Raw genomic sequence first — 27,352 nt, forward strand, 5'->3', positions numbered from 1 at the left:
TGACAGCTTTGGACGATTTTCAGAAAGACTCTATTCGTCCTCATACATATGGCTATTATAAGAGAAGCAAACATTCCACTCTACCTGTGTCACTTCACAAAAACGATCTTTCCAAGGATGCAAATTTTCATTACATACAGTGCTAAAAGACAGGCTTCAGCTATTCAGTGTTTAATGGACCCAAAATATTGATGGAAAGGACAGATGTAATGGCATGGCTGTGTATATTTCTGCACAAGATCACGGTTGAAAATATAGTGTGGATAGATGAAACGTGGGTTAATGCCAGACATTCATTATGTAGGGGCTGGAGTGATGGAACGCCACAGGGGACCAAGGCAATGCCTGTTGGAAAAGGAGGGCACATTATTGTTTTATATGCAGGTACATCGAACAGTTATGTGCCAAACTGCTTGTTTATGTTTTGTTAAAAAAAGACCGGTTATTACCATGAAGAGAAGAACAGTGGTTCGAAATGTTGCTTATGACGAATCTGACAAGTCCATCTGTTATCGTCATGGGCAATAACCCCTTATCATTCCGTTGTTCACAATAGGACACCAACTTTGGCAACAAAAAAAAAGAAGATATTATTCAGTGGCTGAAATGACGAAAAGTGGATTTGAAAGAATCTATGAAGAAGGCAGAATTACTCAAGATTATGGCATAAAAGAACCACAATTTCTTACATATGTAGTTGATGAGAGTGCCAAAAGGCATGAGCATGAAATTGTTTGGCTTCCTCCATACCATTGTCACTTCAAAGCCGTTAAAGGGGTATGGCTGCAAATAAAAAATTATTTGCCTACATACAATACAAAATTCATGACGTATGAAGTTGAAATCTTTTTGTAGCAGATATTAATCAAGTACAAATGAGACATGGACAAAAATTGTACTGTTCACAAGCGTCATCAGAGAGGCAGCCAAAAATGAAGGCATTGTGGAAGAATGCATAGAAAATTTAATTATACAACTGGGAAGGAGCAGTGAGAGTTTGAGCAGTGCCGAAGAAGACTATTTCACGTCACATTCTGACAGTAATGAGAGAGGTGTTCCTCCATTAGCATAACTACAACACACTCCGTAATATAAGGAGTGACCAATCATCTTTATTTTGAGTACCACTTTCAGATTTTAACTGTTAACACTTTGCTGTCCACACATCTCTTACAAATGTATTCGCTTGGCACCGGCAGTGCTAGTTCAGATTACTTGGATTGTCGCCAGCCGTTCTTGACATTATCGGGAGGTTATACATTATTAAGTTTTCCTAATCTTGTTGTCAGTTCTCCTAAGGTCACAACCCTGTTTCCCCATTCTCATAAAATTTCAAAGTTATATATACATAAATAAATACAAAATCTGTTTTTTTCATATATTTGTTTATTTGTATTGTCTTTGGTACTTAGTACTACTCTTTCGTAAGGTATGCAGCAAAAAGTCTCCAAGATGTAATGCAACTCCACAAGACTTGCACATTAAGTTTGTTGTTCTCCATTTTTGTTTTTGCTACATACATGGCAGTTCCTTCATTTTCGTTTATTTGTTTCGGAAATAAGTATTAGCTGGTGTTGCTTTACGTGACCAGAAAGTCTGCCAACCAGATCATGAGGAGACGTATGCAATGTAGTGGCAACCCTCAAGTTTTGCTCAGAAGCAGGTACATGGTCTTTTATCCACGAATCACACACGTCCAATAAAAAAAATTGTGAAATCACTCTAGTGGTCTGTGCCGAAATATTGCCATGTATGAGACACATTAAATAATGTGCAATTAAAGAGGTACATGCAAACCTTTTTTGACCATTTTATAATTTTTCTGTATATAGGGTAATAACTCAAATATTGATCTGTCCGATCCACTCCTTTCATGTATTTGTTGTAGTCTAATACACTTCAGCTTTCTTTTATTGTGTAATTGGTTTTTCTACATTTTCTTTGAGTGTCAGTCGAAGTGGCATTATGTATTGTAGAGATCATTTGTATTGTTTTAGTTTTCGAAGCTCTCCATACCTGTGCGAGTACTTCACCTTTCCATTGACGACAAGATTCAAACACGTTGACTTTTGCGTGCTTTAATTTTTCCGAAAATCCTATATTTTGCTGTATCGTTCCAAAAACTAATTTTCTTTTCCAGTAACTTCTCTGCAAGTTCTACACTATTATTATAATTATCCATGTAGAGGTCATGCCACTTTCCATAAGAAGGTGTAAATAGTTCCATCACCGTTTTTGCTAAAGGCTATCATGCACCGCTATATATCTTGAATGAGGAAACGTATCCCACACTCTAATCTCACAGCATCTGAATGAGTATCCCATATTACGTAATTTTCAATGGACTGTAAACTTTAAAATTTAACCGTCCACACAACAGTATCATTCCTTCATCAATTGAGATGTTTTGGCTTGAATTAAAGGTCTCTCTCAACTTTTCAGAAAACAATCAATTGCGAATTGCACTTCGAAAAGCCGGTTGGCATTATCCGGTTAATTGTTGTTGTCAGAAAAATGTAAAAATAATAATATTTGTCTGAATCAGTTGTGGGACATTGTTTTGTGAAATATCGGTGTGGCTATCAATGGATTTGTTGACCAATAATCAGTGATCCTTGCTGTTTTTTTACAATTCCCATAAGGACAGCAAGCCTAAACCATTTTTGAAGTTCGGGTCCAATAATGTTGACAAATTCGCCATTTTTTAAAATCCAGTTTCCTTCTATTGCAATTCTGACTATACTACTTGTTGGTTTTGTTGCTAATATATTCAAATAGATCATTCCCAATATACAATTCTACAATATCCTCGACACTCTGTATCTTTGGGAAATATGTTAGGACTGGGAGATCTTTCAAATTTATTACTGGTCCCCGGTAAATCAAAGTCTGACCACTGTGCACTGTCGTCATCTTCTGATTCATCCAAATCAGTTGGCAACTGTAGCATTCGCCAAATTCTTCTTGAACGTATTTTACTACCTTCCGACAATTCTGCTTCACTTTCATTTTTTTCATATTCAGTGTCTTGTTCCCACTCGGCCAAGTCGTCTGAAACGTCAGACAAGGCATCCGCTCATTCATCGTAAATAATCTTATCGTCTCTCATCTGCCATGATGAAAGGGCACATACTTGTTGACTTTTATAACTTATTGTTACCTAAATAAAACACCAACAGAATGCAAAAGATACTAAAGTGCTGTCGCTTGCCACTGTGCGATACTATGCTCACGACACCACTGTGTTGTCGCCAGCCACTGTGCGATACTATGTACACGACACCACTGTTGTGTCACTGGCTGTTGACTGCTGTTTCGCGCGCGGCACCACTGTGGTGTCGCCGGATGGCATATTGTTAATGTACTGATAAATTATTCAGTCTCTCACTGCAGAACTAATTAATATTGCTAATATTTAACAATGGAAACAAAAATTGCAAATGTTCGATTTGAGAAAATTGTTTTCATTTGTATTTTGAAGTTTGACAAATAACTTTATGCTGTATTGGCATATTAGATACTAAATATGCTCATTTACATTTTTCGATATTATACAGGGTGTTCCATTTATCTTGTGACCGTCTGTGCAGTGCAATAGATACTGGGCAATGAGAGCTCCGTTGCCTGGCTATAAGATGCTGTGTCGCCCACCTACTGCTGCGGTACGACATGAATACATTTAAAATTTAAGCAAATAAATTTTGTACTCGCCAATGTCATGCAATTACCTGCCGTTATTTTCCACACATTTCTGACATCTACTCAAGAAATTATCACATGATGTAATTCTGTCCAAGATACTGAATTAATTGATTCATGGATATTATCCTCGAGTTCCTCTGTCGTGTGAGGATTTGTTGTGTACACTTCGTCCTTTAGTGCACCCCACAAATAATCACATGGAGTTAAATCGGGACTTCTAGTGGTCCAGATATTGTTACTTATCATTCTTTCATTGAACACATCATTAATTGCATGCAAAGAAACATTGTTCATATGAACCCTTGCTAAATCCTGTTGAAGAAATGTGAAGCTTCATTCTCTTTCACTCAGTTCATTAAAAAATGGCCGCAAAATGTTTTTTTTTACACATCTTTCACTTGTAACTGTGTCATCAAAAAGAATTGAGCCTATTATTCTGTCACCACTAACTGCACATCACATCCCTATTTTTTGATCATGAAATGGTTCCTCATGAAGCACAACAGGTCTACCTGCGCTCCAATGTTGACAGTTTTGGGAATTAACATACCTGTGTAACTGGAACGAAGCCTCATCTGAAAACAGAATGAGGTAAGGATCCATTTCACCTTCACGCTCTTGTTTAAAAAACCCATTCGCAACACTTAACCCTGTGTGCAGGATCACCAGGTCAAAGTTATTGTACTACTTATACTTCATAGGGCCTTAGACCAAGCAGCTTAGCACCTCTTTATACAGAGGTGCACAATATTTGTGTTTGCTGCAAAAGATGTCCAAGACTTTTCAGGTATGCAGTGTCACCGCGATGAGCTTCTGTGAGCACTATACGTCATCTTTTATGCTTCTAGTCTTTAACACTTCTCGCTTCACAAAATTTATTCACTAATTTGAACTCCATCACAACTCTGAACTCTAACACCTTGAAACTTCTGTTCAAACAATCTCCAAACAGTATGAGTGGACACTCTACACACAAATGGATTATAAATAAACATTTGTTACGGAACTGAATAATTCGCTCTTGCCATGGTTGCATTCGCAAACTTCCCTGTTACACTTGTGATGCCCATTTCACTGGTCGACAAGGTATGTATGTGTGTATGGCCTTCAGGCATGGCTGGCCTGCAGTATCCCAGGCAGGCGGTCATCAGATAAATGGAACACACTGTATATTACAAGTAGCAACTGTAACTAAATTCATGCATACACTATAGCTAACGGCACTTGTGGTCCTGGGTGAACCAACAGAACTATCTTTTTAGGTTTGCCTTCACTTGATCGAATGCCTTCTGCATTTCTGGTGTCTAATGCAGTGACTGCTGGCCACTCATGTTCTTGACCATTAATCCTGCTAACAGCACCTGCGCCCTGGTCACCCTTGGCAGATGTCGATTGCAGTTTCGTGTTCCTAAAAACCTTCCAAGTTGGTGGTAATCAGTTGATCAAAGTATCTCTTCAATTATGGCTATTTCATCCTTCAAGGGGCACATCCCGGCTGCTGACCGTTTGTCACCAACGAATGTCACCTGCTGTTGCCAGAACATGCACTTTGCCTTACTGATTACCATTCCATATTTATTGATGTTCTCAAAAATGGTCCTGAGGTGCTCTTCATGCAACTCCTCTGACTTTGAGAACACCAATATATTGACCAAATATACAAAACAACTTTGCAGTCCCTTTAGCAGCTCATTAATAAACCACTGCCATGTCGTGTCTGTGCTGTGTTCTTCAAGCTAAATGGCATTTGCACATACTTAAACAAACCAAAGGGTTTTGTTACTGCTGTCTTTGGTATATCCTTCTCAGTTACTTTTATCTAATAGTATGCTTTTCTTGCAGTCAATTACGCTTATTATTGTCGCTCCTGCCAGAACTCTGGTGAAATCCTTTATGATGGGTATCAGGCACTGTACCGGTGTTTAACACCCGGTAGTCACATAGAGCTTCCAGTTGCCATCTTTTTGTACCATGTGCAGTGGCGACACTCGGGGTGGGGGGGGCAGGGGGGGGGTATCAGATCTACATAGCATGTTCACCTTACACAAGTACTCAAATTCTGCCTTTGATACTATGAAATGGTCTGGGGCTAACCTTTGTTGGAGCACTGTGTTGTGCAACACCATTGGCATATGCACCATGATGTTACCAGTTACCTCTCACTCTCTCTCACTCTCTCACACTCACTCTCTCACTCTCTCTCTGTGTGTGTGTGTGTGTGTGTGTGTGTGTGTGTGTGTGTGTGAGCATATCTGTGATGAATTCCCCTCTTTCCTAATTTGTGTGGTGCTGTTGTGTACCTCTATTTCTGTCTGACACAGTAAATTGGCAACCACTATGACCTCTGCTAGCACAAAGGTCGACCAGTAACTCTGCTGGCACCCTTAATATCTCAATTTCACATTTTATCCATCATAGTTTCACCTGCTGAGATTCCAGTAACCTCTTCAGAGGAAACTTAATTACTCAAAGTTTTCGCCAGATTGTTCAAACTATGACAAACTCAGCAAACTAGTTATGTGCATTTTATTAGGCACAATGCTACATTAATAAAGGAATAGTAATCACATACTCATGAATATAAACAAGCAAACAGCAGTGTTCTTTTCGTGGCCTGCCATGCCTACTGCTGACTGCTGTCATATGAGTGTGCACAAGGTTTCGTGCATCTTGTTGCTCTGTTGCCAAACCACCGGTGATACCAACAAATCTGTACCTGTTGGCTGTTTTGGGCAGCTCTTAATTGTTTCTTGGCCAGGTAAGTTTTTCTGGTTTTGCAGTACTACTGACACTTGCCTCTGTAGTGCACCATATTGTTGTTAAGCTTCTGCATTTGTTTAGTAATATCCACATGCTGGCACTTCCGTATTGCTGCAGTCTCTTGCTGTGCGTAACCATCTCACCATTGTCACGTTTGCTCTATGTGTACTGTCCAATTTTGCATAAATTTGGTCTGCCAGTGATATCAGCATCTAAATATCGTCTTTATCACCAGACATTACTGCTGCCCTCACTGCACCTTGCAACTACGCTAGCCACATGTGTCTCAGTATAGCGTATGGTAACTGCTTCTGCAATGATTCCTTGTAAGTACTACCAATATTTGGAGAGTGTGTTCTATCTTCAGTACCTGTTGTATATTTTTACCTAGTGGTTTACACATTCTGCTGATCAACAATATTTCCAAGCGTGTATACTGCTGTTTTACCTATGGCTTAAGTATGATATCTGCACCTATGGCAGCTGCCCTGGTGTCTGATGCTTTTACTGACACTGCAAACCTCATGCATTCATCTTATCTCATTCTGTTGAAATGCCAGCTCAAGCATTGTAAACCAAAGTTCCAGTTTGTTCACTGTTAACTGTGATGTCTGCACCTTTGTTTGGGATTCATTTGTTGCTGCACATCTGCTGCTAACTGCTGGACTTTGGCTCACTGCAGAATTCTCCTGTTCCTCAACTGCCAACTGCAACCCATCTTCTCTGATAGCTGCTAACTCTCTGTGTGCGCACGCATGTGTTGCCCCTTGACCCAACAGTATTGCTTAGCTCTGCATGCCCATTTGGGTATCTCTGGTTGGTTGCATGATCACCACTCATATGTTGCATCCAAATAATTACCACACGTCAGGATTTCTCTAAACTTTATTACCAATCTTAGGCACGCATTGTCAAAAGAAATGCAAAATACTACAACCAAAAACAAATAATAAAATCCAAGGCATAAAGCAACTACCAACTGGGTCTGCTCCAGAGAATAAAAACCAACTTGCACTGTGCGCAAGTCACTCTGGTGGCAACAGCTCCCATAATGTTATTAGTGTTAGGCTGAACATCACACATGTATCCACACAAGTACTGTGGTTGTAAAACTTCCTGGGGTTGTTTTTACTTGTGATAGCTCTGGTACCTAAGACAGAAGCTTTTCAAAGCAACTGACTGTGGTATAATATGCTTTTCTGTCAGTACGTACAACCTGTGGGGCACCACCTATTTAAAGTATTTCATCACTTTAGGCATGTGAACACTCAAGATCCAGACTTTCACACCCATTCTTAAAATTTGTGAAGTTACAATATGACAACAGTACCATTAACAAACAAGAAATCTTGCCTATTTTGATTATCTGTATTGTAATCCATAAAATATTAAAAGAACTCTGTGTCAAAGCATAGAAAACACTAGGTAAATAACACTCTTACACCCACTTTTTATTTTCCTTGCACTTTTTTTTGGTGCTAAACCTTATAACTTGCAACATTGTCTAACTAGGTCCAATGCAGTGCGGGTGGAAGAGTAATACTAATTGTTTTAATGCAGACTAAACAGTTTAAAATTTACACTACTGGCCATTAAAATTGCTACACCACAAAGATGACGTGCTACAGACGTGAAATTTAACTGACAGGGAGAAGATGCTGTGATATGCAAATGATTAGCTTTTCAGAGGATTCACACAAGGGTGGCGCTGGTGGCAACACCTACAACGTGCTGACATGAGGAAAGTTTCCAACTAATTTCTCATACACAAACAGCAGTTGACCAGCGTTGCCTGGTGAAACGTCGTCGTGATGCCTTGTGTAAGGAGGAGAAATGTGTACCATTACGTTTCCGCCAATCCCAGGAAATGCATTTGCATTTCCTGACCTATCCCAATGAAGACGGTACAAAGTAATGGCTGTGACAGGTCTGACCAGAAGATTTAACACAGCCATTCTACTGCTAAACTTTTCACCTGAAGCTGAAATAATACAATGGCATGTAAATACACAACCAACACGGTCACATTGTAGCCTATCGCGATTGCGGTTTATCGTATCGCGACATTGCTGCTCGCATTGGTCGAGATCCAACGACCGTTAGCAGAATATGGAATCGGTGGGTTCAGAAGGGTTATACGGAACGTCGTGCTGGATCCCAACGGCCTCGTATCACTAGCAGTCGAGATGACAGGCATCTTATCCACATGGCTGTAACGGATTGTGCAGCCACGTCTCGATCCCTGAGTCAATAGATGGGGACGTTTGCAAGACAACAACCATCTGCATGAACAGTTCGACAATGTTTGCAGCAGCATGAACTATCAGCTCTGAGACCATGGCTGCGGTTACCCTTGATGCTGCATCACAGACAGGAGCACCCGAGATGGTGTACTCAACGACAAACCTGGGTGCACGAATGGCAAAAAGTCATTTTTTCGGATGAATCTAGGTTCTGTTTACAGAATCATGACGGTCGCATTTGTGTTTGGCGACATCGCAGTGAACGCACATTTGAAGCGTGCATTCGTCATCGTCATACTGGCGTATCACCCGGCGTAAAGGTATGGGGTGCCATTGGTTACATGTCTCTGTCACCTCTTGTTTGCATTGACGGCACTTTGAACAGTGGAAGTTACTTTTCAGATGTGTTACGACCCATGGCTCTAAGCTTCATTCGATCCCTGCGAAATCCTCCATTTCAGCAGGATAATGCATGACTGCATGTTGCAGGTCCTGTATGGGCCTTTCTGGATACAGAAAATGTCCGACTGTTGCCCTGGGCAGCACATTCTCCAGATCTCTCACCAATTGAAAACGTCTGGTCAATGGTGGCCGAGCAACTGGCTCGTCACAATACGCCAGTCACTACTCTTGATGAATTGTGGTATCGTGTTGCAGCTGCATGGGAAGCTGTATCTGTACACGCCATCCAAGCTCTGTTTGACCCAATGCCCAGGCGTGTCAAGGCCGTTATTACGGCCAGAGGTGGTTGTTCTGGGTACTGATTTCTCAAGATCTATGCACCCAAATTCCGTGAAAATGTAATCACATGTCAGTTCTAATATAATATATTTGTCCAATGAATACCCATTTATCATCTGCATTTCTTCTTGGTGTAGCAATTTTAATGTCCAGTAGTGTAATAATCTGTGATTGTAGGAGCAGTGCTACTTCATCATTCAGCACACCATAGAAATTTGTAGATAGAACAAATTATATAGGTGTGCTGCATTAACAGAAATGCGAAAGCCAAAACATGCATAATAAGCTTCCAAAACCACATATAGCTTGTGCAGAAATTTCGTATCAATTAACTAAATTTCAAAATTGTGTCAGGGATTAGTAATTAATGATTACCAAATATACCACCAAATCCAGGGAATGCATTTGTATTTCCTGACCTATCCCCATGAAGACGGTACAAAGCAATGGCTGTGACAGGTCTGACCAGAAGATTTAACACTGCCATTCCACTGCTAAACTTTTCACCTGAAGCTGAAATAATAAAATGGCATATAAATACACAACCAAATATTTTCAACCATGTTCAAAACTTAATATATCAGGGAATTAACAAGTATTAAGATATTTGTTGGAACATTACACATTAGGCCATTACAAACACTTATTTTCTCATTACTGAAGGCAGGAAGCAATATTACACATTCAGAAATTAAATATTTGACACATTATGAATCACAAAAGTTTATGAAACTGACTGTGCAGCATTTCTTCTAATGTGAAAACCTGTGCACGAATACATTTAGCAATACTGGTAGTCACATACAAGTTTATGCTTTGCATGCTAATGTACATGGACATTAAGAATTATTCTTTACTTTGTTTAGATAACAATTGCAATCTTTTTCAGATTAGGAAGGAGAACGAGCAAGTTTGCTTAAAGATTGCACACTGAGCATATTCATTTATTGCTCTTTGAGTCCAAATTATTGCTATAAAATTTTAAACTGTAAAATTAGATCATAGTAATGAGTTGTTAAAAGAATGTAAACAACACAGAATACCTTTCATATTATTTATATCACACCCAGAAAAAAACATGAGCCCTTTCTCAATTCAGAGAACACTAGACAACTGAAAAACACACAGTGGCAACTTTTAAAATTTGATAATTAAATTAAAATACAATTTCAGAGCTTCACTCAGTCTGCTTGTAAAACTGAACAAGTTAATGCACTCTTCAAATATATATACACAGGGTGTTACAAAAAGGTACAGCCAAACTTTCAGGAAATTATATATATGGCTATTATTCATTGTTCATCTTTTACTTTTATCTTTATAGCCCCATTGTCACTACCATGTAGCAAAGATTGAATGTAATTACATTATAAAATTTGAGCAGCATTTCTACGCAAATTTTTTTTTACCAATGATCACTGAAAAATTCTGCATAAATAATTAAAACCAACCCATTTATTATCTTTCATTGTTTGTCTCTTATTTGATAAAGCTGCCTTAATATTTTGAATGGTTAAGTTTTTCTATTATCTGACTATTTTAATTAGGTCTTTAAAGTCTGAAAAAGCAGGTTGTTTTATTAACACAAATACTCATACTTTAGTCTTTACTAAGACGGGCAGGGGGGGGGGTCCCATCAGATATTACGGTGGGATCCCACCATAGTTAATAAGGACCCATGCCCCAACACAGCTTAAGGAACCTATCATTTCATTTGCTAGTGGAGTGGTTACTCCCATAGTTCCCTAGCTGTATTTGGCCTCTTCTGCTATTTACTTTGGTACAAATATCTCTTTCTGTTCCCTCCTGTTGGTCACACCTACCAACTTTTGTTTCTTCAACACAGACAGGTGAAGCTTTCTAAGACTGAGGGTACATCAAATGTCCTTATCTAATTGTTAAACCATCTCTGTATGGATTAATAGTCAGATGTGGTTTCATCAAAATTTCTGATATGAAAGCTCCATCGTACTCTTACTTGGCAAGATTGCAGTAAGCTCTTCAGAGGAAACTTATTTACTCAAAGCTTCCACCAGATTGTTCAAATTATGACAAACTCTGCAAACTAGTTATCACGTGAATTTTATTAGGCACAATGCTACATTACTAAATAAATAGTAACCACATACTTATTAATATAAAGAAGCAAATATCAGTTTTCTTACACATAATTTAACAAACTTTTATAAAGGAAACTTAAGTGCACACAAAATGTGAAACTGTAAACAGTCTGTCCTTAGAAGTGCTAAAACGTGAATACAATATTACTAAGTAAAAGCTAAAATAAGAATTGCATGATCGCTCTCTTCCAAAAGCATTTTTATGAGCCAATCTCTGAAAGTACATCAAACCTCACTCCAAATTATTTAGGAAGCATATTATTCATTTCAATAAGTCTAAAAAATTCACTTTATAATTAAATCTGTTTTAACAGAGTGCAGTGTTGTTGGTTTATTACCTCTGCTCCCTTGTCTACATATGCGAAACAAATTAATATCAGTTGTATGAGGTCACAAGTAAATGAAAACTGGTAAAACTGATCACACCAAAAGCAATTTTGAAAAAGATGCTTTATATTTATGGGGGAAGAAAATCAAACTAAACTCTGCATTACAGAGGTTTTAAGCTCTCTCTATTAAAAGAGTCTACATAATACATAATTCACGAACACAAAATACAGCCCTGTTAAATTGAAAATATCAAAAACAGGACATAGACTAAGGTCATACTTTGTAAACAACAACAACAACAACAGCAGCAGCAGCAGCAACAGCAACAGCAACAAAAAACAACAACCTACAGCAGAGCTGACCATGGCTGTGGAACAATTCGAAGTCTATCATTAACAGGGTCTGTTCTTAAAGAACTTCCGAATGCTCCTTTAATGACAATGACAACAGTGCACTCGTGCCCACACACATACACAAATGATAGTTGTTACTTGTGCCATAGAAAATTGGCACATATGTACAATGGTAATTCCTATGTAGCGGTGATTTCAATCCCTGAACTTTAACAATATGATAAATTATAGAAAGTCATCCAGATTTATTTCTCAACTTCTAAGAATTGCCATTTTCTTGCCTTATGTTTGTGCAGTTACTTGTTAAATATTTTTGGCATCATCAGATCATATAAATCCAATATAATATGCTATTGCAGAAGGCAAAGTATACATAGAAATATTTTTGTATAATATTGTAGTTTTGTATTTCACATCAATAAAACCTATGCCTAAATTCAGGGCCAGCAGTAACATCCTGGGGTGCAAAATATGCATACCCTTTGTGGTAAAGGACAACCCATGTCAAGACTGTGGGCCCTGCCTTGATCCAAGTTCGCAGGTTAATCACCGGGTGCCTAAAACCCATCCCTGTCTAAAAGATACACTGTCTTGCTGACATTGCACCTGCAAGCATTCACTGTGAAGCTGCTGATTGTCAAATGCAACTGAAGGTTGAGAACATTGAAGCTCACGAACTGTTTGGCCTTCAACAGTCTCAGCCTAGGCAGAAATCAAGGGAAAGTTTCCTCTAGACATCAAAGCCTTTGGAAGTACCTTGAGATAAGGAAAGACTTTCATTGTGGAAACCCAAGCACCAAGACTGTATGGACACGTGTGGACATTTCTGGCTGGTTACAATGAGAACTGGGGTGTTTGGAGGTCCCTAAACTGAATAAAAACTAGTGTCGACAGGGCTAAGTCACTGCTCAACTCGTGGGGCTTCAGATCAGAGGACATCAAGTGCAAGTGTGACCAAGAACAGTCAGCCATATGTGCCAATGTCATCTCTGCCCACTCTCATGCCCAGAACAAGATTTCTTGTCTGGCAGTGACAATACCCTAAGTGTAGCTCAGTTCTGGAGAAATGTTATCTGCATGTAGATTTGGTCAATTCCTTTCTCTTATTAATTTTTTGTAATATATGTATACATAACTATGATTGTTATGTTCTCATGTTTATATTTCATTCTATATATTTGGCATACTTCTGACATGCATAAATACAAATAAACTGAGGTGTTGACTCAGACATCCCAATTAGTCATGTGTGTTTTTGATACTGACACTGACCCTTGTTTCACAAGTTTTAAGTTGTGATCTGGGTGATAGCAGTAGCTGAAATTATGTTATAAATAAAGATGTTTATTAAATGATTTAGACAGTTTTATTCACAAAATGGACCAAAATAAACTGGCATTTTTGTCTGGAAGTAGTACGATCCTGGACTTGTGCATTTACCACCGATATGAGAGTAATAATTACAGCTTTGAAACTGACATTTGATAGATTTGGAAGTTCATTTACAAAAGTAAATAACAAAAACACAACATGTTACATATTTTGAACTCATCAGCCAGACTTCGATTTTGTTCTTATTACTAAGGATTTCTGCACTCCGTTCTGGAGGAAACAGTCCTTCCATTTGGCAATTAATACTATAATTGCAATGAAAATTCTCTGATTAAACTATCAGAACATATGTGAAGTTATATGTATAACTATCTTTAAACAGAACTCTTCAAGGAAGCAACACAGCACGCGTGTGTGTGTGTGTGTGTGTGTGTGTGTGTGTGTGTGTGTGTGTGTGTGTGAGAGAGAGAGAGAGAGAGAGAGAGAGAGAGCGTGAGAGAGAGAGGTAGGTTATGAATAAATATATTAATGCTACAAGTGTACATCAGAAACAGCATGCAGAGAACATTATAATGAATAGCCAAGTACATTAACTATGATACACTAAAGATAATTACTAGAAAAATAATAAAAGAGTAACTGACCCCAGACCATATGATGCTGGAAATTTCTTTTAAAATAGACTGCAATGAAAGATAAATGTATTAATTTCATTTCAAAACCAGATTTCTAAATTCTTACTAGAATTCACTGACAAATTCTTAAGCTTATCAGCACACTGAAGTGTAGCAAGGTGGAATAGATCCACTTGTTATAATGCACTCCCAATAAATATACTATTATTTTCTGCTATTTCCTGAATGCAATAAATATACCATTTGTATATAATCTCTAAATCATTTCCAAAACATTATTCAGTGTATAATTTAGAGGCAGCCAATAATTACAGTCTAAGTAATTTATATAGCACCATTTTCCTTAATGAAATATTCAGAGTCAACTATTCACTAAAACTATATGTTCTTCAAAATTCAACACAGTTAATAAGCCTCTATTTTAGGACATTATTTGAAAGTTGCTTGTCTTGTGCTTCTAAATAAGATCTCATTTTTCCTGAAAACTTTACAATTACAAAGCTATCTTTATTCAGAATAGTCAGTTTTCACAATATCAATCTCAAAATGTATTCCTTTTAAAAATTCAATGCTGTTGTCCCATAGTCCTAATTTTCCTGTTTCCAAAAAGATATATTTTTTACTAGAACAACATTTTAGTTAATGAAATATCTTAATCAGGAAATTAAAATTTTTAGAAAAATCTTAGCAGGCTTTCCCAGGAATACAGGTGTACGGCCAAAATATCCTTACATGAAACAGAGTTTACCATTTACATAATTTTGAAGATATTTATGCAACTGTTAATCAAAATAATAATTTCACTGCCTAATATGTATACTGAGGTGACAAAAGTCATGGGATAGCGAAATCCACATTACAGATGGTGGCAGTATTGCATACATGAGGTATAAAACATCAGAGCATGGGTTGAGCTGTCATTTGTACTCAGGTGAGTCATGTGAAAAGGTTTCAAATGTGACTATGGCAACACAATGTGAACAACAGACTTTGAATGTGGAACGGTAGTTGGAGCTAAACACGTGGGACATTCCATTTCGGAAATCGTTAAGGAATTCAATATTCTGAGATCCACAATGTCAAGAATGTGCTGGGAATAGCAAATTTTAACCACTACCTCTCACCATGGACAACACAGCGGCCAACTGTCTTCACTTAATGTCCAAGAGCAGTGGTGTTGGCGCTGAGTTGTCAGTGCTTACAGACAAGAAATACTGCATGAAATAACAACAGAAATCAATGTGAGACATACAACAAACATATCAATTAGGATAGTGCCACAAAATTTGGTGTTAACAGGCTATCACAGTAGACAATCAATGCGAGTGCCTTTGCTAACAGCACGGCATTGCCTGCAGTGCCTCTCCTGCATTCATGGCCAGTGGGTTCATGACCACATCAATTGGACTCTAGATGACTGGGAAACCATGATCTGGTCAGACGAGTTTCAATATCAGTTGGTAAGAGCTGATGGTATGGTTCGAGTGGGGTGCAGACCTCATGAAGCCATGGATCTAAGTTATCAAAAAGGCACTGTGCAAGCTGGCAGTGCCTCCATAATGGTGTGGGCTGTGTTTACATGTAATGAAATGGACTGGATCCTCTGGTCCAACTGAACTGATTATTGACTGGAAATTGTTATGACTGGCTACTTTGCGACTCTTTGCAGCCATTCAACAATGGAATTTTTGAGGATGCCAATGCGCCATGTCACCAGGCCACAATTACTCACGATTGTTTTGAAGAACATTCTGGACAATTTTAGCGAATGATATGGACACCCAAATCGCCCGACATTATTCCCATCTAACATTTATGGAACATAAGAGGTCAGTTCATGCACAACATTCTGCACCGGCAACAATTTCACAATAATGGACAGCTACAGAAGAAGCATGGCTCAAAATTTCTGCAGGGAACTTTCAATGACTTGTTGAGTCCCTGTCATATTATGTTGCTGCACTATGCCTGGCAAAAGGTCTGACAATACTAGGAGGTATACTGTGACTTTTTGACCTTGGTGTATATGCATTCTTTTCTTTACTTTTTATTTATGATGGAACAACTTTGTATTTTATTATTCTGCAAAAAAACCACAACCAAAAAAAGGGGGAAAAGAATTGCACATCTCTTTCAATTGGTGCTGGGCACAAAGCCATAGTCAATCTGTGATGAGTTATAATGGAATGCAGTTAAATGTATATCTTTAGTCAATATGTGCCTTTGATCACATGAAGTCCAAATAGACTGTAGTGTTTTCATTCATTAATGTTCACAAAGTCAGTCCAAAAAGTCAGCATCAAGAAACGAGTACCGAGTACAGACTATGTATTATTGCCAGTTATTTGTCTAAGTTATACTTATCAAAGTATATCTAGTTTAATCTGTCTAATTACAAACACAAAGTATCACTTAATATCATAAATTTAAAGTCTTCTGCTGCATTTTTCTGCCTGCTTACAAAGGTTAATCTCAGAAACTATGCTGTGTTGTCTGAACAAGACACAGCCAGGGTAAAAGCACCACAGGCACAAAGATGCAAGCTGGTGTCAGTGCCACAGAGACTCGTCACGTTTGCAAGTGCCATTGGCAGCACTGAGGATGAAGATATCGACTTCGCCTTGGCCAGCTGCCGGCCAAGTACAATCCACCAATGACCAGACGACAACGGACAGAAGCCTACTTGCAAGACAGAAGAGCAGCTCTCGCCCACTTGTTTACAGATCGCTGTCCAGGGCTGACTTTGACAGGGAACATCATTCAGTGAACTCTTAGAAGTGAGCAGACAGTAGCTGTAAATTGCATTTGCTATGTACTGTGAAGTTTACCTATGATTATTTACACTTAGACATTGAGGGTCTTTTTTTGTGTTATGTTACAAGTAGTGTTGCAGATTTCATTATTCAACAGGCCACAAGGATAAGTAAACCTTCTAACTCATTTGTGTGACTGTTACTAATTTGTTGGACCATTGTAGAAGCTCCGTTCTCCTATTCTGTTACCTGACTATGGGGCACAGCTGTGTAATAGTGGAAGGGAGAAATTGTCTTAGCGGTGTACTGCACCAGAAGCTATTTGACAAACTCTCAAACACTGTCTACTGTACAACAGTGGCAACTCTGCCTCCCCAGCAGTAGCGACAAGACATTTACAAAACTGGGGACGATGGTTTACAAAAAACTACTGCAGGGATTTCGTTACCATTTTCACTAATAGATAGATAGACTGATCCACAAGGAAGGTTTGTGTATATAATTTATAACGACTATGCCGGACATCATCCTGTCATAGGTACATTGCATTACATGTGCGAGGTGCGGCAGGTCGCTTATCAAAGTAGACATAAATTGCTTCTTCTTGGTTCGGAAATGCTATTGTCATCATTCTGGAATGATACAGCCTACTTGTACACCTGATGTTTCAGTTGTTTGGAAAATGACCCTTTCAATGAGGAACTACAGGTGGAACCTACATCATTAAGGTATGATGTATATGCTGTTAATGTGTCCTTTAACATGTATCTTATTAAAGAAAAAATTATTTCAATGTTGGGGCAACTATATGAAGGAGCAAAGTAGATATAAGCGGGAGAGTGCTGAAGATTATTCTTAGTAATATATTAATCTACCTATTACACACTTCCTGTCATTTACTGTCTGCTTTCTGTGTTTAGTTGACAGAAGACATGCTGCAGTGTGTATCAATTTCAACAATGGCCTTCTGCAAGGTTCCTAATGGCAAATGTCCATTGCATGCAGTTCCCTTTCGAATATTTGCTTGGAAACTGGTTGAGATGGATTTGTGATCACTGTCAGCAGCAACTGTTGTCTGGTTTAAACCAGTTCTGGTCAGTCAGGATATTTTTATAACCAAATTATGTTATTTGGCTGTATGTGGTACACTATTCCTTGTAGGTGTGTTAAACAGTTCAAGCTAAGAGCACAAATCAGGCAGCTTCATTCACAATGTTGTCATGAGCACATACAAACATGATAGCTCCTTTCTGCCATTCTCTCATGTCAGACTATTTTACTGTGCCAATTCCGTAAAATGAACTGACACACTCACCATTTCAATGCTACAAGTCATAGCACAGGTGAAAGGTACCACGATAGCATGTTAACAGTTCTACATCATCTACATTCAAACTCTGGAAACCACAGTGAAGTGCATGATAGTGGGTACGTCCAACTGTACCAGTTATTAGGGCTTCTTCCCATTCCATTCACATATGCAGAGAGGGAAGAATGACTTTACCTCCTCTATATGTTCAATATCCCTGTTAGCCCTATTTGGTACAGGTCCCACACACTGAAACAATATTCCAGATTGGTGGGATAAGTGATTTTTCAGCGATCCCTTTGTAGACCGACTGCATTTCCTCAGTGTTCTATCAATGAACCGAAGTGCGCCACTGACTATCTACAAATGAGCCTTTGTGATCATTCCACTTCATATCCCTACAAGGTGTTACACCCAGGTTTTTGTACGAGTATACTAATTCCAACTGTGACTCATTGATAATGTAATCATTGTATCCTATGTTTTTTCATATTGTGAAGTGCACAATTTTACATTAACGTTTAAAGTAAGTTACCAATCTTTACTTTACATCACTCTGAAATGATATCAAGATCTGACTGAATACTTATGCTGCTTTTTTCAAACAGTAATTTATTATAGAGAACTGCATCAACAGTGAAAAGTCTGAGGTTACTATTAATATTTTCTGCAATGTCATCAATATACAATTATGAACAGCAAAGGTCCAAACACACTTTCCTGGAGCACATCTTAAGTACTTCTACATCTTTCAATAAGTCTCGAGACAAGATAACACGTAGCATCCTCCCCACTGAGAAATCCTCAGTCCACTCTTATATCTCACTTGATACCCCTATGATTGCACTTTTGGTAAAAAGCATGTGTGCATTATTGTGTCAAATGCCTTTCACATTTCAAGAAACACTGCATCTACTTGACTGCCTTGGTCCATAGTTTTCAGGATGTCATGTGGCAAAAGTGCTATCTGGGCTTGACATGATCAATGTTTTCGCAATCCATGCTGGCTGTCATGGAGGAGGTCATTCTGTTTGAGACTCCTCATTATGTTGTAGTTCAGAAGATGGTCCAAGATGCTACAACAAATGGATGTCAAGGATATTTCATGGCAGTTTAGTTTGTGGATCACTTCTGATAACCCTTCTCGTAGATGGGTGTGGCATATGTTTCCTTCAAACTACTGGGCACAGTTTTTTGTCTGAGGGATTTTTGGTATCCTATGGTTAAAACAGGGCTAAGTCAGCAACAAATTCCTTGTAGAATCTGATACGAAAGCCATCAGGCCCTGCAGCTTTGATCAATTTTAGTGATTTCAGCTGATCATCATCACTATATCACTTATTTTTGGAATGGTGCAGCAATTAAACTGTATCCCAGGAGTCATTTGTAAAGGAACATTTGAAAACTGAGTTCAGCTCTTCTGCTGCTTCTTTGTCACCCTCAATTTCTCTCCCTGCCTCATGTCCAAGTCTCTGGACCTTAACTTTGGCACCACTAACAGCCTTTACATGTGACCAGAATTTCTTTGGGTTCTGTGAAACATCATTTGATAATATTTTCCTACTGTAGTCTCATGGGTTCACACAGTGCCCTCTCGATATCCAAGATGTTTCATTCAGCATCTCCCTGTCTATAGCTGTATGCTTTGTTTTACACCTATTATACAGTAGTTTATTTCTTCAGATGTTTCTTTACACTGACTATGCCTCAGAGTTCCTCCCGTCATTTTTTACATATATAAGAAGCATATAATTAACTATTCATTTAGACCTGAGCCACAGTTCTACATGATCCTCTCCCGAGCTGAATGTTTTGAATCCCTTAGTGAGATATGACACTACTGCTTCTTTATCTAGAAAGATGAACATATTTCTACTTGTGTTAGTTACGCGCGCGAAACAGCAGAGTGGCTCATGGACAGTTGAAGAAAAAGTGTTCCAGAGGTGGACAAGCAACAGTTTTGTGTGGGGGTGAAGTCAGAGCTGCGAGGATCTTACATGCCTAATGAACCCGAGGAGCTGTCGCTGGATGGTAAGTTGTAGTTCCCCCGCCTCAGCACAGAGGCTGGGTCTGGTCCTATAAGCACCAGTGGCCGAATACCCTCACGGTGGACAGTGTCAATGATCTTCAAATACAGAGGCCTCACTGATCCATACACTGCACACCCATAGTCCAGCTGCAAATGCACGAAAGCCTTATAAAACTGGAGCAGACACACCCTGCCTTGCCTGCCTGCCTCCCAAGACCTGCAGCTAAGGCACTTTAAGATATTCAGTGCCTTGAGGGTTCTGGCTTTAAGCTGTGGCAAGCACAACTATTTCTAGTCAAAAATGATGCCCAGAAACCACACTTAGTCTCTAGAATGTGGGATGGTGTCCTCCACATGCAAGTCAGGCAAAGTAAAGAAATGACGAGAATGATTAAAATGAAACACACACACACACACACACACACACACACACACACACACACACACACACACACAAAAAACAGAAAACCCGTCTTCGCAGCCCACTCCTCTAACCTCTGCACTGTAAGTTGCAACTGACAGCTTGCTTTTGCAACACTGGAGCATGAAAATTAAACTGCAAAATCGTCCACAAATAAAGAGCACTGTATGGGACTCTTTACGGTAGATGTGATACCACTTATGGCTATGGCAAACGGCAAATAGGGTAACACTTAAAACACTGCACTGAGGGAAACCTGCTCAAAACGATTTGACATCAAGGCACCAACTCGGGTCTGAAATGAAAAAACCATTGAGACATGAAAAAACCATTGAGACATGAAAGACCCTATGAAGATGGGGAGGTGGCCATGAAAGCCCCATTGCTGCAGTAGTGCAAGAATGCATTGTCTCCAAGTCGTATTGTACGTCTTACTGATGTAGAAGAATATACCGATACAGTGATTGTTGCATCGGAAAGGCTGCTGAACAGCTGCCTCTAGCAGGGTCAGATTGTAGACAGTGGACCAAAATCTCTAGAATCCATACAGAGTGGTTAAGGAGTTGTCTGATTTCTAACAATCGGGCCAAACGATGGTTACCCACTCGCTCCGGGGTATTTTCTATGCAGCTTGTAAAGGCGATACTCCTGTAACTACTGGGAGATGTATGGTCTTTTCCCGGTTTCAGGAGAGGTATCAGAATTGCCTCCGTGAGTTGGCGTATTGACTGTCTGCCATAATAAGATTAAAACATTTGAAGAGGATTTCCTTTGACGCAGCTGGCAAATTTTGAAGCATGCAGTGCCAGATTTGGTCATGACCAGCTGCTGTATCACGAGTCTCAGACAATGCTGATTCGAGCTCCCGCATGGAAAAAGGACAGTTGTAGACCTCAGAACAGTTGGATCCGAAGTCCAACTTGTCCCTCTCTACAGATGCAGAGTAATGATGAAATGCCAGATCCTGGCTTGCTTGGCAGTAGCTTTTGCAAAATGTTTGGCCAGTGTCTGAGCAATGTCTCCGGGCGTCATTTGGAGACACGTCAGTGCTGCTATTGGTCAACGGCTCCTTTTACCAGAAATCCTCCTGATGGCTTCCCCTACTTTTGTAGAACAACTGGAATGGTTAATGGAGTCCAGGAACGCTTGCCATGACCGTTTTTTGTTTTCCTTAATGACACATCGAGCCTTTGCTCTTGCGACTAAAAGCCATGAGGTTTTCCACTGTCGGGTGGCTTTTAAATCATCGAAGAACAACATGTCTGGCCCAGATGGCTGAGCAGCATTCTCCTATCCACAAAGGTTCGGGTCGCCTGCTAACAGGAATGAAAGACTGTGGTATAGAGCGGTCAGTGGCATGATGGATCACACGCATGATGTGGTCCACCCATTCCTGAATGTTGTCACGGTGTTCAAACACAGCCAACTGGCTGAACAGTGTCCAGTTAGCCCTGCCAGTCATCCATGTTGGTGGCTTCTGTTTCAAATGCACCATCCAGTAGGTGAATGTGGATTGGGAAGTGGTTACTGGAATAAAAGTCGTCAATGACCTCCCAGTGAACATAGTCAGCGAAGAATGGAGAGCAGAGACATAGGTTGATGGCCAAGAATGACCCGGTAGCAGCATACGAATGAGTGGGAGTACCAGTGTTTATGGTGCACAGCTCTTGAGATGTCAAGGAGGCTCTCCAAAACCTGGCCCTGAGGGCAAATAGTGGCTGAGCCCCACAGAAGATGGCGGCCACTGAAGTCTCTCAGGACGACAAATGGTCAGGAGAGGTTTTCCATAAGATCTGTGAGAGCCTCAGAGTCTACTGCATCCAGCAGAGGTAAATACAGAGAGCACACTGTAAACATCCAACTTGCATAAATTTCAACTGCTACTGCTTGCAGGTGAGTAGCCAGGGGAAGAGCAGAAGAGTTGTGCGCATTAGTAACAAACACTGCGAAACCTCCCTTGGCTCTTTCCCCCCATAGGTCATCCTTGTGGTATACCTTATAGCTCCACAGCAAGGGACATCTGTATCTGTAAATACGTTTGTTGTAAACACAAGGGGCGTGCCTGTGCTAGGAGTTTCAGTTTCTCTACGAGATTCCTGAACCTACTCAAGTTCCACTGTAGTATGGGAGCCATGTCATTGGTGTGGTTTTAATTTACCCCTATCTTTGCACTGGAGAGGTGAGGCACTTTTCGAGTGAGGGCAAATGGAGGGGCTGCTTGGATCCGAGGCATCCAACTTCATGATGTCCTCCTCCTTAGTCAGAATTGCCATAATGACATCAGACGGTGCCCGGGACAGCTTGTGACCTGAATTTTTGGATAATTTCCCTACACCCTATCCCATCAACGATGATGGGGACAGGGGGCATTGCGAGGCACTCTGCTTTACGTGTGCCTTCTGGATGCTCACTGTGGGAATGTTGTTGGTCTTTCCTGTTGCAGCTGCCTGGATTGCTTTGTCCTTACTCTTTTTTTTCCTTAGCATGTACAAGTGCAAGTACATGTGCTAGTGGTGGGTAAGGCACACTAGACATTGTCTGTGTTGAAGCGTCCACCTTGGGAATAGGTTTCTGCACCAAGGATAAAAATGAGATGGCAAAGACAGGCAGTTTTGATACCTTATATTACTTTTTTTGTTTCAGCATAGGGGGTCCGCTTGGTCACTTATTTCCTGTATTTTGTGTTCCTCAGCAAAAACAGGGCAGTCTCAGCTCCAGACTGGGTGGTTCCCAGAGCAGTTGCCGAAGATCGCTGGAGACAGGTAGTCAGTTCCAGCATCATGAGCTGCTTTTCCTTACTCCCTGCAGGTTGCTTCACCTCCACAACTCATGGCTGTATGGCCAAAACACAGGCATGTATAGCATCACATTGGGTTTGGTATTAAGGCCGAACATTAAGTAGAACAAACCCCACCACAATATGTTCAGGCAGTGTCAGAGAATTGAATGTGACAATGAAAGTGTCTGTCTTTTCAGTGTCTCCATTAGTCCTTCACGTTCGTTGCTGAGATGCCCATTCTTGTTTCATTTCCACTATGTTCATGTACGTGATATCTCAGCATGTGACACGCTCTTTCAGGAGCTGAGAGAGGTGTGCATCTCAACAATGATATCATATTCATCCAGTTTCTGCGATTTCTTAAGAAGTTCCACCTGCTGTGACCTGTTAGTTTTGACCAACAGTAAGCCATTATGCAGTTGTTTTATAGATTTTAAAGTGACAGCAACGCCTTCCTAATCTTTAAGGATATAGAAAGGGACACTTTTTCAAATGTCCATCCTTCTTCTTTATCACCAAAAACAGGTTATTATTCAAGACTCCACGAGTCGTCTTTCTGAAGTCCAAAGTATTGTTATCAGGAGGACTAGCCCCTCTCGTTCTCTTGGATGAATGGGTGTGAATACTCCCGGGCAGTACACCCTTCCCACTGAAAGGAGAAGATGATTTTGAGGGTTCCACCTCGGGAAGCAGCTAGGGTAATAAGGGTCCACTCAGACAGAGCCCCACGTGCCTGAGTAAGCTTTATGCAACTGAAGGGTGGCAGGTTCCCCAGAGTTCGCTCACTAACGACTGTTCCACCTCAACAGCCATATGTCCCATCAGCACGCAGCACACCTTGAGATCGAGGGTTTTTATAGAGGTTTATTCCATCCTTGCGATCCAAGCCGTCAAGCCAAGATTCCATTCCCTGAGACACACAATGTTCCATCGCCACTCCGCATTGTCGTTGCTGAAGCATGCCCACAGCTTATGGTGACGGGGGACTGGCAGTGCTTAGCAGTCTCCAATTCAGGAACCCCTGCTGTGCCCCTGAGGGTGCATGTACTGAAAGCAGCCATCTAAACACAACCATGGTTTCATCATTTGTCACTGGGATTCTGTAGCAGAACAATGTTAACATCCTGACTAACAGCTACTGAGGTCAGAATGTAAGAATGAAGAGAAAAAGATAGTGTAAAAATGCAGAGAACATTTTTAACAATCTGACTAAACTACATCTGTCAATCGAACTTCCCCTGTAGGCACATTTAGTTCCTTTCCTCTGCATCAAACTGAAATGATTTTCCAGAGTGGATAATTAGCTTACTAAAAACTCTGACAGCCAAATTCCAGTGGGATTCATGCATTAAAATACCCAGTATAATATCTGGTAAAGGAAGAGAAGGACAAGGCAGTTGTGAAACAGGGCTAGCAGAAATTGAGGCCAGGGAGGTTATGCTCTATGTCTACATCTACATTGATACTCCGCAAGCCACCCAACGGTGTGTGGCGGAGGGCACTTTACGTGCCACTGTCATTACCTACCTTTCCTGTTCCAGTCGCGTACGGTTCGCGGGAAGAACGACTGTCTGAAAGCCTCCGTGCGCGCTCTAATCTCTCTAATTTTACATTCGTGATCTCCTCGGGAAGTATAAGTAGGGGGAAGCAATATATTCGATACCTCATCCAGAAACGCACCCTCTCGAAACCTGGCGAGCAAGCTACACCGCGATGCAGAGCGCCTCTCTTGCAGAGTCTGCCACTTGAGTTTATTAAACATCTCCGTAACGCTATCACGGTTACCAAATAACCCAGTGACGAAACGCGCCGCTCTTCTTTGGATCTTCTCTATCTCCTCCGTCAACCCGACCTGGTACGGATCCCACACTGATGAGCAATACTCAAGTATAGGTCGAACGAGTGTTTTGTAAGCCACCTCCTTTGTTGATGGACTACATTTTCTAAGCACTCTCCCAATGAATCTCAACCTGGTACCCGCCTTACCAACAATTAGTTTTATATGATCATTCCACTTCAAATCGTTCCGTACGCATACTCCCAGATATTTTACAGAAGTAACTGCTACCAGTGTTTGTTCCGCTATCATATAATCATACAATAAAGGATCCTTCATTCTATGTATTCGCAATACATTACATTTGTCTATGTTAAGGGTCAGTTGCCACTCCCTGCACCAAGTGCCTATCCGCTGCAGATCTTCCTGTATTTCGCTACAATTTTCTAATGCAGCAACTTCTCTGTATACTACAGCATCATCCGCGAAAAGCCACATGGAACTTCCGACACTATCTACTAAGTCATTTATATATATTGTGAAAAGCAATGGTCCCATAACACTCCCCTGTGGCACGCCAGAGGTTACTTTAACGTCTGTAGACGTCTCTCCATTGATAACAACATGCTGTGTTCTGTTTGCTAAAAACTCTTCAATCCAGCCACACAGCTGGTCTGATATTCCGTAGGCTCTTACTTTGTTTATCAGGCGACAGTGCGGAACTGTATCGAACGCCTTCCGGAAGTCAAGAAAAATAGCATCTACCTGGGATGCCTGTATCTAATATTTTCTGGGTCTCATGAACAAATAAGGCGAGTTGGGTCTCACACGATCGCTGTTTCCGGAATCCATGTTGATTCCTACATAGTAGATTCTGGGTTTCCAGAAATGACATGATACGCGAGCAAAAAACATGTTCTAAAATTCTACAAGAGATCGACGTAAGAGATATAGGTCTATAGTTTTGCGCATCTGCTCGACGACCCTTCTTGAAGACTGGGACTATCTGTGCTTTTTTCCAATCATTTGGAACCCTCCGTTCCTCTAGAGACTTGCGGTACACGGCTGTTAGAAGGGGGGGCAAGTTCTTTCGCGTACTCTGTGTAGAATCGAATTGGTATCCCGTCAGGTCCAGTGGACTTTCCTCTATTGAGTGATTCCAGTTGCTTTTCTATTCCTTGGACACTTATTTCGATGTCAGCCATTTTTTCGTTTGTGCGAGGATTTAGAGAAGGAACTGCAGTGCGGTCTTCCTCTGTGAAACAGCTTTGGAAAAAGGTGTTTAGTATTTCAGCTTTACGCGTGTCATCCTCTGTTTCAATGCCATCATCATCCCGTAGTGTCTGGATATGCTGTTTCGAGCCACTTACTGATTTAACGTAAGACCAGAACTTCCTAGGATTTTCTGTCAAGTCGGTACATAGAATTTTACTTTCGAATTCAATGAACGCTTCACGCATAGCCCTCCTTACGCTAACTTTGACATCGTTTAGCTTCTGTTTGTCTGAGAGGTTTTGGCTGCGTCTAAACTTGGAGTGGAGCTCTCTTTGCTTTCGCAGTAGTTTCCTAACTTTGTTGTTGTACCATGGTGGGTTTTTCCCGTCCCTCACAGTTTTACTCTGCACGTACCTGTCTAAAACGCATTTTACGATTGCCTTGAACTTTTTCCATAAACACTCAACATTGTCAGTGTTGGAACAGAAATTTTCGTTTTGATCTGTTAGGTAGTCTGAAATCTGCCTTCTATTACTCTTGCTAAACAGATAAACCTTCCTCCCTTTTTTTATATTCCTATTAACTTCCATATTCAGGGATGCTGCAACGGCCTTATGATCACTGATTCCCTGTTCTGTACATACAGATTCGAAAAGTTCGGGTCTGTTTGTTATCAGTAGGTCCAATATGTTATCTCCACGAGTGTGCATTTCTGGGAGAGTACTCACCCAAGCAATTCAGAAAAGTTAATGTATGGCATGGCTGCTTTCACAAGCAGCTCTGACACATAGGTCATATTCCTGTGGAAAAGTGAAGTGCAAAGGTGAAAGGCCTGTCCTTCCCCACATCTGCC

General features: G+C 40.4%; 1 protein-coding gene across 3 annotated transcripts in view; it reads right to left on the reverse strand.

The window, feature by feature from the left end:
- LOC124556474 (type-1 angiotensin II receptor-associated protein) overlaps window positions 1-27,352 on the reverse strand; it is a 92,667-nt gene that overhangs the window by 4,669 nt on the left and 60,646 nt on the right. For 2 of the 3 annotated variants that reach the window (XM_047130429.1, XM_047130428.1), the window contains exon 6: window positions 9,822-9,959. In XM_047130429.1, the coding sequence (XP_046986385.1) occupies window positions 9,822-9,959 (138 nt within the window). The remainder of the gene's footprint in view (window positions 1-9,821; window positions 9,960-27,352) is intronic. The other variant, XM_047130430.1, reaches the window with a different exon arrangement.

Source organism: Schistocerca americana, chromosome X (assembly GCF_021461395.2).
Source record: "Schistocerca americana isolate TAMUIC-IGC-003095 chromosome X, iqSchAmer2.1, whole genome shotgun sequence".
Lineage (NCBI taxonomy): Eukaryota > Metazoa > Arthropoda > Insecta > Orthoptera > Acrididae > Schistocerca > Schistocerca americana.